The sequence below is a fragment of the Podarcis tiliguerta genome (genome assembly GCF_965153285.1).
Source record: "Podarcis tiliguerta genome assembly, chromosome: 8".
NCBI lineage: Eukaryota > Metazoa > Chordata > Lepidosauria > Squamata > Lacertidae > Podarcis > Podarcis tiliguerta.
Window position 1 is genome coordinate 68,806,111 of NC_139541.1, and position 14,730 is coordinate 68,820,840.

A 14,730-nucleotide genomic window follows, 5' to 3' on the forward strand; every position below is an offset into this window, starting at 1 on the left:
ATTCAAGGCAAAAGCTAGTGTGGATCAGGAACACTGCCAAGACTCCTGTCATGTCTTTTCACAATCCCTCCACTGCTCCTTTGCTGTCCCAGAGACTTCTGAACACGTGCAGTTAAGGTTGCTCAGTATCCAGTTTGGGAAGCCCATTCTCGGGGCCTGAGGCCAGTGAGCATCAATATTGTTATGTTCTGAAGTTCTCACCCTGGGCCAGCAGGGGGATACTGTAGATAGTTATGCAAATGAAGGATCGAAAGTGACGTTCAGTGATTGGATAGTTTTAGAAAGTTGCTACAGTAATGTTGTACTGGAGCTCTATATAAGCAGGCTGACTGAGCCCTTCAGCTCAGTTCTGTTCTGGCCTCTGAATAAACAAGAGCTGTTTGAAGAATCCTTATGTCGTCTGATATGTTCACCCACAACTTAACAAATATCAAGACCACGAACCAGTCTCATATTGCAAACTATTTGAATCTTGGGCCTGGGTGTTTTGCAGCAATATTATTTCAAAATACAAGCTGTTGCTTTTGATCAGTGATATGAAAGAGAGAATATACTCCTCTTTCCCAGGGCTTCCCCCAAATCCTCATTTTTCCAAAGCGGAAAATTTGCCCAAAACGTGGGAGAGAAAACCCGGAAAGCCTCGTTGTTTGTCATATTCCTGCATCTTTACATTGTCACTTTTGCCCTTTTGCTGCTGGACCACATCCCCGGGCCCTGCCTAGATTTTGGCTGCGAGTCTTCTGTAACTTGAGCAAGCAGACACCAGGCTTGTGTGATCTACTTCATTTGTCACCGGAGTCCAGAGATTCACCAGCTGGAACCAGGTGGAAAACAGCAGCTGGCAGTGGGTGGTGGTGAGACATGTACCTTCAGGTTTATGGAACAGAATTCCCCTGGAGAACATTCTCAGGAATTTGTTTCGGGTACCAGAATAGAGGTCAGGCATGTTTTCTCCTGGTTTCCCCCACAATCCAAGCTTTCTTCATCTCAGCTGCTTTGTTTAGAAGGGGGGGGGGACCCCTATTTTTTGTTATTACAGTAGGAAGTCAATTATCTTGCTCATCTGCTGCAAATTACTCAAGAGATCTATGAGTTAGATCTCTTATGTTGCCAGCCCCATGGTGCCCTACATAGCCTCACCCTATGATAGCACTATGGTCTGCCCCACAAGTCTCAGGCATTGGGATGATACAGACATTTCATTTTACCTTGTATATGAAGGATTTTTTTTCCTTTTTTTTTTTTTTTTGCCAAGAGGCAGTGGCATGTAACAGATTGCAGGATGTACATCCATCTATATTTGCATATAGATGTCACTAACCACCTGGGGAATTATCTGGCACATTCTGATGCGCTCCCTCCGCAGATCATGCGCAACCAGCACTGCACTTTAAATGCAGCTCTCGTGATTCATATACCCGGTCTTTAAAGGATATACACTTCAAAAATGTGGCAGACAACAGTGTCTTAATGAGTTACGTAGCTTCACGAATCATGACAGCACCACCAATGCCATTTGATAATGTGGGCCTGCTGGGTGTGTTGGGGAGGCAGACTGAATGCCTACAAGTAGGACCTGCAACAAAGTGTTGCAGTGCGGAGTGATCCTGTTCCAGCCAGCCAGCCACATTTCCCCTCTAGAATATTCCATCCCATTCCCCCTCTGACCCTGCCAGAATTCTGTGGCCGCTGCACACATGCAGTCTACAACTGGTCTGTTTTGGGGTTAGCCTCCCCTTTGTGTTTTCCCCCAGCCATCAATTTTCTAATGATTTGGGGGGCATTCCTACAAATTTTGGGGTCCCCACAAGCCTGCCCATACCTCCCTCTTGAATGACACTGTTTTGGCAATGCAAGCACCGCTACTCCCACCTGAACATTAGAAGCAGAACAAATGACAAATCCAGAAACAGAATAGAGAATCATAGAATTCACCTAGTCCAACCCCCTGCAATGCAGGAATCTCAGCTAAAGCATCCATGACAGATGGCCATCCAACCTCTGTTTAGAAACCTCTAAAGGAGGAGAGTCCACCACCTTCTCATGGAGTCTGTTTCACTGTCAAAGAGCTCTGGTATTTAGTCTGAATCTACTTTCTTGTAACTTAAATCCATTGGTCTGAGTCCTCCCCTCCAGAGCAGAGAAAACAAGCTTGTTTCCTCTTCCATGTGACAGCCCTTGAGATATTTGAAAATGGGTATCCTCTCAGTCTCTTCTTTTCCAGGCCAAACTAACCCACCTCCTTCAACCATTCCTCATAAGGCTTGGTTTCCAGACCCTTGATCATCTTGGTTGTGCTCCTCTGCACAAGTTCCAGCTTGGCAACCTCCTCCCTAAATTGTGGCATCCAACGCTCCACTTGTCTGTTTGTTTTTATTCTGTGGAGAAGGGTTTTAACTGAGGTCCAGCTCTGAGGGCCTTCTGGCAATTCCCTCACTGTAAGAAGTGAGGTTACAGGGAACCAGGCAGAGGGCCTTCTCAGTGGTGGCACCCATTCTGTGGAACGCCCTCCCATCAGATGTCAAGGAAATAAACAACTACGTGACTTGTAGAATACATCTGAAGGCAGCCCTGTTTAGGGAAGTTTTTAATGTCTGATGTTTATTGAGGACTGGGGGAGATTTACAGAATATCTGGAAAACATATGTGATGTACAGACAATGCTGGTTGGTTTTGAAGAGACTCTGTGAGATAGTAAGAAATAGTGCAAAAAAGAGTAAGAGGAAAAGGAGTTCTAAAAGGCAATATTATGTTTAGAAATGCGTTAACAAATAGAAATTCTACGAAAGATTGACAGTGAAACGGAGGGAAGTCAAAAACTGAAAAATGAGTGTTAAATTATCTGTTGACTGTATAAAATTGTTGGGAAAATGAATAAAAATTATTTTTAAAAAAATAAATGCTGAAGGATAATGGGAGTTGTAAGCCACTAGCATCCGGAGGCCACTGCATAGGCTATCTCTGCAGTAGGGGGTGAGGACTAAGGGAAGGGGCTGGGCTAAATGTGTTCCAGAGAAGCTGGCCTTTGAGGAAAGATTTGAAGGGTAGGCGGAAGAGAGAAACAGCACCACAAAGGTGTTTGGGGAAGCAATTCCAGGCAGAAGGGGAAGCAAGGAAGACGCTTGTAAACCAGGGGCGGGAATCCTGTGACCCACCAGATGTTGCCAGGCTCCACTTCCCATCACCCTCAGGCAGCATGGCCAATGGGTGTCCAACCACAACTGGAAGATCACAGATGGGCACTTCTGAAAGTTTATATTGTTTCTCCAGGGTTACCAGAACAGAAAAGCAGCCTTCCCAAACCTGCTGCCTTCCAGATGTTGTCAAAGCCTAGCTCCCATCAGTCCCGGCCATCATTTTTTTGTACGCGTTTTTGCACTTGAGATAGTGTTCGTCAAGCGATACAGTTACAGCTGGAGACTTTGTGCGGTATGGACAATATCTCAGGTTTGTCAGCTGAAATATTACCCAGTCTATTCCCCAACAGAGCCCCTGTGCTCTCTTACCTTTGCACCAACTGTGATTAAATCAAGAAAACTCTAACTGAAAAGGGTTTGCGAAGTTTGTTCAAAAAAAGACAGGATGTAAAAGAACTAGTTCCATGGATTCATATCCTGCTTTGTTCTGAATTTGGTAACCACAGGATTCCAGTTCAGGACAAACCGGAAAAGGTCCTGGTTAGGTTCCTTGTGCTGCAATGTGGGGGGGGGGGGGAAGAAGGAGCTGAATGCACAGGCAAAACATTAATAGATTATTGGCTTTTTAAGCCATGATAACATCCTGAAAGATTGTCCTAATTTATGGATGCATTGAAGCTACACTTACCTTTAAAGAAAAACAAAAAACCCCACCTATTTTGGGAGTGCGAAGCTGCATGGGCGTAGCCAGGGGGGCAACTGCCCCCCCAAATCAAGCAAATTAATAAAAATTCTTAATTGACCACTTGTATCACAGATAGCTCGGTTCTGCCCGCCTCTAAAAATACCTGCCCCCCAAAATAAATCTTGGCTATGCACATAGGGAAGGAAATCAGCCCTGAGTGCTCACTGGAAGGACAGATCCTGAAGCTGAGGCTCCAATACTTTGGTCACCTCATGAAAAGAGAAGACTCCCTGGAAAAGACCCTGATGTTGGGAAAGATTGAGGGCACAAGGAGAAGGGGATGACAAAGGACGAGAAGGCTGGACAGTGTTCTCAAAGCTACCAGCATGAGTTTGACCAAACTACGGGAGGCAGTGGAAGACAGAAGTGCCTGGCGTGCTCTGGTCCATGGGGTCACGAAGAGTCGGACACGACTAAACAACTAAACAACAACAATGCCCATAGGGAGATGGGTTTCTGGGGTTCCCCACCCAGTTCAGTCTTCTGGTTTTCAAGGCCTTCAGCAAACACCAGCTGCACATTTCCCAACTTCATACCACAACCATGAGGTCTAGAAACCTTACATAGTACCAAAGCTGCATGTGGGCCAAGTGCTACAGAACATAGGGAATCAAAACACTGATTTTTGCAGTGGCAGCCAAGTCCCAGGTTGTTCTGGACTCATGCCCATTATGACACACCAAAAAAGGGAGAGGATTGTACCACTACAAGCGGAGGGTGTAAACCCAAAAGGACAAAAGCTGATTCTGCTCTTGTCCAAGCTGTCTGAAGGTCCTTGAGGTGCGTAACATGTAACAAACCACAGCTGAACAATGTACAGTGGTACCTCGGGTTAAGTACTTAATTCGTTCCGGAGGTCCGTTCTTAACCTGAAACTGTTCTTAACCTGAAGCACCACTTTAGCTAATGGGGCCTCCCGCTGCTGCTGCGCCGCTGGAACACGATTTCTGTTCTCATCCTGAAGCAAAGTTCTTAACCTGAAGCACTATTTCTGGGTTAGCGGAGTCTGTAACCTGAAGTGTATGTAACCTGAAGTGTATGTAACCTGAAGCGTATGTACCCCAGGTACCACTGTATTGGACATTGGGGCGGCCAGACATGGTGGCCTCCAGTTGTGGACTACAACTCCCATGAGGCATAGCCAGTCTGGCCAATAACCCAGGAGAACGAGTGTTGTAGTCCACATCTGGATGACACCAGGCTGTCTACCACCATGGAAGCCAGCTTATGGGCCATATCATTGTATTCCACTTCTCAGCAGGCCCTTGCAGATATGATGTGGTCCTCCAGACTACAGCCTCCTTCAACCTTGACCCATTGCTCATGCTTGATGGCACTGATGGGAGCCTGAATTCAACAACAGATGAACTGGCTTGTTACAGAATTGGTTCATCAAGCTCAGCGTCGTCTACCCTGTTGGTGGCTCTCCAGGATTTCAGACCAGAGTCTCTCCCAGTTCTACCTGGAGATGCTGGGGATTGAATCTGGACCATCTGCATAGCTGGTGCATGCTCTACCAGTGAACCACAGCCCTGCCCCACCATGGCAAGAGGAGAAAACAATGTCTTGAGAACAGCGTCCTCATTTTACAGCAGATACATCCATTATTCTACAGCTCCACGTGTTCTGGGGCTGGGCTCTGGCAGTAAAAAAGCACAAAAACCCCCAGGTTCTAGGGCGAAACCAATACATCAAGTTAAGTCCTGGCTCTGGAAGGAGCAATAACTGCAGGAGAAGAGTCATACGGCTCTTTGAATCCTCTCTTCCCCATGAAATATGTTCAGCAGTGACAAAATCTTTGGGAGCCTGCCAATCTATCTAGTGGCCATCAAGCATGTAATAACTGCAGTTTTTGAAGGCTTCTGTGTCTTTTCTCCCCGAGAAAATTCAATTTTCCCTATTTCCTCCAACAATTTTCACTGGTAATAATCAATGGCTATCTTAAAGCATCTCTCCAGACGTGTTAAAAAAAGAGAGGAAAAATCAATCCAAAATGTTTACTGCCGCAGGAAATTAAGGGAGCAGACAATTACTTCATGACAGAAGATGAGACGCGAGAAAATAAGAGCTTTATTTTGTTTAATAGCAACTGCCGCTTCATACAGTGTAAGCAGCCTCACATCCACAAAGCATGCCAGTATTTACAGGAGATGGAGAGATAGGCACTTTTATGCCCCATTCATTATGGGTCTGAGCTGTTCATTTGTTTTCATGCGTCCTTTTTTCAAATCTATAGACTCTTCTCCCCCGCCCCGGTTTGTGCCAATGCAACAGGCTGATGGACACAAACCAAAATCTGTAAACAGAATAATCCATAGAAAACACCAATGTTTGGGGAAAGGCGCAGCGGGGATCCTCAGCCAAGCACTGGCTGTGTTTGGACACACTGTCCAGCTAACTAGCTTGGCTCACACCAGGGTTTCCCAAACTTGGGTCTCCAGCTGTTTGGGGACTACAGTTCCCAACATCCCTGACCACTGGTCCTGCTAGCTAGAGATGGGAGTTGTAGTCAAAAAACAGCTGGAGAGTCATGTTTGGGAAACCCTGATTTACACAATGCTCATGATCTATGGCAGCCTTACTCAACCTGTGGGCCCCCAGATGTTGTTGAACTACAACTCCCATCACCCCTAGCTAGCAAGGCCAGAGCTCAGGGATGATGGGAGTTGTAGTCCAACAACATCTGGGGACCCACAGGTTGAGAACTGCTGATCTATGGGCTGGTGCATGAGGCTCAAGGCTCCACTTTACTTCATAAAGTCACCGCAAAAGGGGAAACCTTTGCATTTTGCCCAGATGAACCATGAGCAGCAAAGCCAGCAAGTAAAGGCTAGCAAAACAAACCACAGTCCCAGGTTTTGGGTGCAATGTGATGCTAGCTCAGGGTTGGAAAACCTATTGTTGGACTCTGACTCCCATCATCCCTGAACATTGGCCTAGGGCTGATGGGATATGGAGTCTAGGAGCATTTGGAGGGCCAGGTGTCACAAACACCCAACCCTGTGCTAACCCTCACATATGTAGCTTTTTTTACCTGCTTGAACCAACAGAGAAGCAAAATGGGAGAACTGAAGCTGTGCCAGCCAGCACAAAGCTCCTGCAAAGCATGGTTTTCAATACTCAAGTTTCTTTGTGTGCTGGGGGGCAAGACGAGAACTGCTAGTGATTCCCCCTAAGCGGCTGGGTCACCAACAGCCAGGGACAAATTGCCTGGTGCCGTGCCAAACTTAACTTATTAACACTTTTCTATATGTGGTGGTCCACACATGCATGAAATACTTAATTTTGCAACATGAACCCAGGACAGATGCAAAGTGATCGAAGCAAATAGCATTCCACAGCACAGAACACATCAGCATAGAAGTCTCTCTCTCTCTTTTCTTGTTAAGCACATGGGCTCTAGATGCAACCCATCGTTCAGTGCATTTGTTCAGTTTGGCCCAAACAACTACGGACAGGATGGTGTCCATTTTCCAATTCCCGTAACCCGTCTTGTGCAAGTGTGGAAACAGGTAACAAGTGATGGATTCAGCCTCGTGGGAAAAATCACTTCTTTTTAAAGTATAAAAGCATGCTTAACCTCATCGGGTTAAGAAGACCGACTTCCATGTTTGCAGACAGCGCCTGGTGAAATGGCGAAGGCTTGAAGGACAGTGCCGTTGGTGTTTTCCAGTGGATCATAGGACTGGATTTAACTATGCATTTTTGCTCCTTTGACCTGCAGAAGGTTGATGTATGCAAATATATATATATACAGTGGTACCTCGGGTTAAGTACTTAATTTGTTCCGGAGGTCCATTCTTAACCTGAAACTGTTATTTACCTGAAGCACCACTTTAGCTAATGGGGCCTCCCGCTGCCACAGCACAATTTCTGTCCTCATCCTGAAGCAAAGTTCTTAACCCGTGGTACTATTTCTGGGTTAGCGGAGCCTGTACCAGTGGTTCTCAACCTGTGGGTCCCCAGATGTTGTTGGACTACAACTCCCATCATCCCTGAGCTCTGGGCTTTCTAGTTTGGGGTGATGGGAGTTGTAGTTCAACAACATCTGGGGACCCACAGGTTGAGAAAGGCTGCGTGTAACCCGAGGTACCACTGTATATGCATGCATTGTGCACACTGGATATGGCCAACCTGAAGCCCTTCCACTCCTGTTGGCTCAAGCCAGCATGCCCAATGGTTCGGAAGTTGGCGTCTGACGGCATGTGGACGACCACGCGGCCCCCACTCCACCCTTCCTGCCTGCTCTCTGCAGCTTTCTGGCTAAGCAGGTTTCCCAGCACTTCAACGATTTGTCATTTCACCCAGAGAGGGGGAAAGAAGCCACACCATGTTAAGTTTCCTCCGAGATACTCTAAAGATCACCTTGAATTACGGCAAGGCTTATTTTTAGTTGATCAATGCATCAGTTATAATTGTTTTGTCAGCCTTACCAAGGCAGCCTTCTCTTCTTCTTCCTCCTCCTCCTCCTCTCCCGCCCCACCCCCACCACTGCTGGGGGCTGCCGACCAGCCATTCCTCCCACCCACCCCACCTCCCAGCTCTGTGTCAGTGATAGGCGGAGGGGGTAGTCATTTGCATAACTTAATACAGGCAAGGCTCAGCATTAGTATTCAGATAAATGCACTCGTTGCAACTTTGCCAACTTGAGATCACTGCAAATTTGAGTGGATTTCCACAGAGACAACAGAAGGCACATCCCCCAGGCCAGCTTTTGCTCCTGCCAAATTTCAGTCACACAGCTTCTCAATGAGATGGCTGCATTTTATTTTTTAAAAAAAATAAAAATAAATTTTTTTGAAGGTTTAAGAGGGAAAATTATCCCCTTTTCTAGAATTCTGGGAGCCAGCTGGAAATGCATTTATTTATTTATTTGTGCTGCTGGAACACCAAACAGAACCCTGAAGCACAGAGGAAGGAGGGGGGGGGGCGGGAAGAGAGAAAAGCAGCCTTAGATGGGCAGAAGCTGTGAATGTTTGACAATAGCAGGTTCATTACGACTATTTCAGATCAGATGCTTTTTTTTTTTTTAAAGCAAGGACAGAACAGGGACGCACAATACCATTATTTTTTTTTGCCAGCTCAGAACACCTTTGCCTTGGTGGAGAATCGTGTGCTCTTTGAAAGCTTTGTTTAAACTAAAGAAAAAGAGGGAAAGTGTGTGTGTGTGTCAGGGGGGAAGAGGCTGCCTTATTCTATGTTACTAAAATAGAACGGTGCTTTTCAAAATATATTCCAAAGAACTCTGGGGTTCCACAGCAGCTTGCCAGGGGTTCCTTGATGGAGAGAAAAGCAGCTCCTGCAAAAGGCATAGTTTCCGCAACTACAGACCTTCCCCTACAATGAAGGGGAGCGTGGAGGTCACAACTGCAAAGCCATAGCCAGGTTCTTATGGGAACCAAGAGCAGAGGCGTACCTAGGCTCCCTTGCGCCCTTGGCAAGGAGCTGTATGGGCGTCCCCTGCTTGTCCCTTGAACCCTTGGCAAGGAGTGTGCGCGAACAGGTGGGTGGGCTGATAGCCACTCCCAAGCAGAGTGGAGAGTTGCAATTTTTGTGCCCCCCTTGAACCTGATCTCACCAACCCATTGTTACCCTTGACAAAAAAGTACACCATAAAATAGAGGAGAAACTCAAACATCATCCTCAAGGCCTCTGTCCACATATAGGACTATTCCTCAGGCCACGCCCCTTTGCCCTTCACAGCCACACCCACCAACTCAAGGCCACACCCCTGACCAGCCTTGCTCTGTGTCTTCCTTTGAGTGCCCACCTCGGCCAAGTGGCCCCTGAAAGGTTGCCTCTGAGGAAAGCGGTCCCTGGGCTGAAAACAAGATTTCCTCCTAACATTTCTTCGGTTCCTTTGCCAAATGTAGTACTTAGTGTTGGTCCAGATATGTGGTAGGTCCTTGATGAAGGCAGGAAGTATTGGACAAACCAACAAACATTGACAAAGACCAATAGCCTTCAAATGGTGTGATGCGGGTTAGTACTCCGACGCCCATCAACCCCAGCCAGCATGGCTGACGGTCAGGGATGATGGGAGTTGTAGTCCAACGTGGCCATCCCTGGTATACTGGGTTGTGTCAGTGATGGAGCCTTTGTTTTATCTGGGGCTTGGGGGGAAGTGACTGAGGGACTTTTGCCTTTAGAGAAGGTGAAAGAGATTAAGGGGGGAGAAAAAAATGCGGCAAAGGAGGACATCAGACCTAGAAAGGGGTTCCGTGTTGGAGATCCATGTTAAAGAGAGGTCCCAGCTCTGGAAAAAAAGTCGGAGATTATAAGGACGTTGCAATGTCAGAGAATGAGTGGGGGGAAATGAAAAACAGATCCTTGGAAATTAAGTGCACACACCGTCACAGACAACAACCTACTTTGCAGGTTGCTTCCTCGGTCTCCTGCAAACACTGAACCTGTTGTGGGAAATGAAGATAGGAACAGTAGGGGTGTGGGTTTTTTGTTTTTAAAGTTAACTGAACCAAATTCTGTTGGTAAAGAGATGAGGAGGAAGCTGTGGCCTTCCAGCTGTTGTTGAACTCCAACTCCCATCAGCTCCAGTCAGCATAACCAATGATCATCTGCCAACATCTGGATGCCTACAGGGTCTCCAAGACAGTCCCATGGCAGCCACGGAGTCCTCCTGAGGCAGCCCAGATAAGAGAGCCTTGGCTTGGATTTTGAAGGCCCCAGTTACAAATAGGCTGGTGTTCTCTAGCATCACCGGTGAGACCATCTTGTGCATGGAGTCAGTATCCCCCAGGTGCTTATATGCATTGGCCCATGGCCAGTATGGCCAATGGTCAAGGGGTGTTGGGAGTTGTAGTACGGCATCAGGGGATGCTCACAGGTTCCCCGTCATAAATCACAGTGCAAGGACTGCGGCGGCTGTTAACTTTCCACCCCATGCATTAGTGCCACAGGGAAATTCATTTTCTAGGGAGAAGTGTTCAGCTGCCCTAACGCGACCGTTTGAAATCCTGTTTCTGTCCTTAAACTCCCCCGCCCTGCATCTTAGTCTCCCATGTTCCGGCTGCTGCCTCTGGCTGCTGGCTCAAGACACATCATCATTAGACACTGCCCCCCCCCGTCCCCGGCTCCCTCCCCACCCTTGTGCAGAGGTTGATTCAACGCCAGCGAAGAGCAGGCGCCATGGGGGGAAAAGAGCGCCACAACCACTCAGGAATCATTAGCGTTACTGCAAAGGGAACTTGTAGCCAGGGGGCAGAGGCTAAGCCAGGCGTGCAAGTGTGAACTCACTTATCCCCTCGACACCTCCGCAACCCACGCATCCCCGACACCCCCAAACCCTGCCCTGGGGGCGCCGCTCTGCACTCCCATCGCTGCCACTGAAGGCATCTGACAGCAGATGAGCCAAGAGAACCCGGCCAACTCCGGAGGGTTGCCAGGCCCAAAGGAAGACACATTCAACTCCTTGCATCGGTGGTAGAGTCCCGTTTTTGCTTTGTACTCATGAGGCCCTGGGTTCAGTCCTCAGCATCTCTAGCTAGGACTGGGAGAGGCCGCTGTCCGAAACCCTGGAGAGGCGCTGCCAGGGTTGGTATGAACCATACTGAGCTTATAGGCAGACCATTGGTGCAATTCTGCATAAGGCAGCTTCTGGTCCTCTCCAAATGAAACGGCTCCTGTGCCTTTAAGAGCTGTCAGGGAGAAGTTCAGCAGGTGCACCTTCCCCCATCACTGCACTGCGACTGGAGGAGAGCTCCTCCTGGCCGAACAGCAGAGCCATTTAACAGGATTTCATTTCTACATCGGAGGAGGCACAACCACAGCTGCCCACTGGCCCAGGTGGCTCCTCCCAGTGACCCACTGCCAGGATGACCCTGGAGTGCCCTGCTTGGAGGCAGGCTTCCCATGTTGCAGCAGGCCAATGGGAGAGGGGTGTGTGTGTGTGTGTGTGTGTATGATGCCCTTAAGGGAGGCACAGCAGAACGCAGGCAGATGCCTGACCCACAATCCACCAGGCCTGTCCGCTGCACCGCACAAACCCCACTGAGATGGAATCCATGCTATATCTTAATATGCAGATCCTGCTTCTTTCCATGGGGGGGGGGTGTGCACAGGCAAACTTTCCCAGTGCATGGCGCTACATGCCAATGGGGACAGGGTGTGGAGAGAAGAGTGCTCTTTGGATTCCGCCCCCCCCCCCCGCCTCAGGCCCCAACATGCCATAGGCTGCCTAAAGACCATACATTTAAAGCACATTTCCACCACCCAAAGAACACACTGGCAGCTCATCCAGAGCTACAATTCACAGCATTCTTAAACTACAATTCCCAAAATTCTTTTTTGGGGGTGGGATTGCTTTAAATGTATATGATGCATATGGAGTCTCCAGCTAGGCCTGCTCCTGTGCATGTAGGGGGTGCAGCCTATTGAGGGGCTGACCCCAAATCTAGGCAAAGAAATCTCATAACCAGAGGCTGAAGCTGATTGGCAGGTTAACTAGCCAACCACCTTCCAACATTCCCTACATGACTCAATCACAGAACTCTTTCCCTAGACACCAATGCTAGTTGAGGGAGGTGAGAGGCACAACTCTGGGCATCTGCAGAGGGCCCCCCCCCCCAAGTTTCCACTTACGCATCCACAACAACCAGAGTTTGGTATTTCTGGAATTTATCCTAAATTCCGCTTACCTGGGCGCAAGCGTCCAATGAACTCAACAGGACTTACTTCTGTACAGAGAAGGGTTAGCATTGAACTTGCCAGGCCTCCTGAACCCCCCCCCCCCAAAAAAAATCCTGAACCTCTGGTAGAAATTACAAGACAGGAAGGGGAGGGGGAGAAATTAAATCATAATAAAAGTAAAGGTGCTGCGGGATGGGGGTGGGATGTTTAGAAGCACACCAGTGCCAGGCGAGGCTTACCCAGATTCAGAAGGGGAGGGGGGAGTTCAGAGGTTCCGCGCTCCTCTTCCTCCTCCCCCCCCCCGCCCCCTTCAAGACTGATCGCGTACGCTTGCTAAATAATAAAGCCGCACCTGAATGACAACGAGGTGTGGGTGCTGGGGTTGCAGCACTGTGGGGGAGGGAAGGGGGAGTGAGTGGGTGGGAGGGGGGCGCTGGTCGGCGTGCGAACCGAGCTCGCTTGAGATTTAGCCGTTCAAGGTTAACCACGAGAGGGAGTCTGCGGGTGGAAGGGAACTCAAAGATCAACCCTAACCCCAAGCACGCCCCCGCGGAGAAGAGCACTTCAGGGAATCAAGCAGGGCGATGGTAGCCCTCCCATTCCCACAAGGAAAAATTAGAATAATTATTCACACCCCACGCGCAAAAAATAAAAATAAAAAATCCCTCCCTGAGATGAAACTGCAACGCGTGGTTTTAACGAGGGTGTGTGTGTGGGGGGGTAATACCCCTCCCCATAGAAGGGGGGAAGGACCCACTCACTTCGTTGCTGGCTGCACCAGAGGTTATTTGCTTAAGTTCACCCCCGCAGATAACAGGGAGCGGCAAAGGCAGTGGTACAAAGGCGACTTCTCCTCAAGGTCATACATACATGCGTACTCAAGAATCATTGGCACAGTCCGGATGAGCCCCCCACCCACCCCAGGAAAGAAAAAAAACACCCGCCCCAGCAGTTCCGAGTCCCAACCCATTCCTCAAGGAAGGTCCCAGCCGGCCGCCTCCGTTCCTCTGCTCAAACCATTAAGCCCCATGATCTCCCCCAGAGTCAGGAATAGAACCCAGGTGTCCTGAGGCACTGCTCCTTGTCCCCCCCTCCCCCTTGTAGCCAGAAACAGAGCAACCTCCCCGCACTCTCAGCCCGGTCCCAATCCTAATAATATATAGCCTGGTATCTTTCGTGAAAGAGTTGGACCCGTTCAAATATTTTTTTTTAAGTCTTAAGTTTAGCGTCAATGGGAGGGGTGGCTTTTTTTTGGGGGGGGGGTCCCCTTAAGGCTGGCAAACTGGGAGATTCCTCCCCCCTCACACACACCCCTCCCGTCTCCATCAGAAGGAAGTTTGACAGTTGCAGTTCATACCTGGGTCTGCAAAGTAACTCAGGGATACGGTCCAGGTCAGCAGGAGCGCCGTCCTCATGGTGGGTGGCATCGAGGGTGGGTGCTGGTGGGAATGGGCGCTTCAGCGGGGATGGGTCTCACTGCAGGAGCCTCCCTTTCACACGACCGCCCTTCTCCCGTGTCCGCCTTCGAATTCCTCAGCGAGGCTGACCCGGGTCTCGAGGATTCCAACAGTTGCGGGTTCTTTCCTGCTTCTAAGAGAGGGGGCGTCTACCGTGACCTTGGTGTCTGGGACTGGGATGGTTTAAAGCAAAAGTGGAGGATGTTGGGGGAGGAGGAGGGATTTTTGAAGTTGCAAGGAAAATCCCGAAGCTCATCTCCTTAAAATAAAAAAGGAAAGGAAAGCGGGGAAGGACCGGACCACTTTCTCCCTTCTTCCTTCCTGCCTTCCTCGCGCTCTCCTGCCCCTCCTGCAGGACTCGCCAGCTCCCCAGCTACTTCCACACTGTAGCCGTCCACCTCCAGGGAGCTCCTGCTCATTCAGCAAGGGTAGAGCATGGCCACGCCCACCGCGGCTCCGGATTGGCTGCCTGGGAAGCTGCACTCATTAAGAAAAAAAAATATATATCACACGCTCGCATTCAGAAACCGCTCGCTGGCTAGCGGTGGCTGGCTTGCTGGTTCGCTCGCTCGCTCGCTTGCTCGCGGGCGGGCGGGCACGGGTGAACCAGCTCGCGCATCGCCCCCACCCACCCCCGTGGGTGAAAAGGTCCGAGCTTAGTGGGTGCGGTGGGGAGTGTGAGGGGGAGGCGGCAGCTGCTGCCTGCGGAAGGGTGTGCAGCACGCTAGCAAACGCACCTCGTCCA

General features: G+C 49.3%; 1 protein-coding gene across 3 annotated transcripts in view; it reads right to left on the reverse strand.

Moving 5' to 3' along the window:
• The window catches only part of KIRREL2 (kirre like nephrin family adhesion molecule 2), a 62,298-nt gene extending 47,815 nt beyond the window's left edge, over positions 1-14,483 (reverse strand). Inside the window, exon 1 of one of the 3 annotated variants that reach the window (XM_083455115.1) lies at positions 13,886-14,483. In XM_083455115.1, coding sequence (XP_083311241.1) covers positions 13,886-13,955 — 70 coding nt within the window. In that variant the 5' untranslated portion in view covers positions 13,956-14,483. The remainder of the gene's footprint in view (positions 1-13,885) is intronic. The other 2 variants (XM_083455114.1, XM_083455113.1) reach the window with 2 other exon arrangements.
• Between the last annotated feature and the right edge of the window lie 247 nt (positions 14,484-14,730).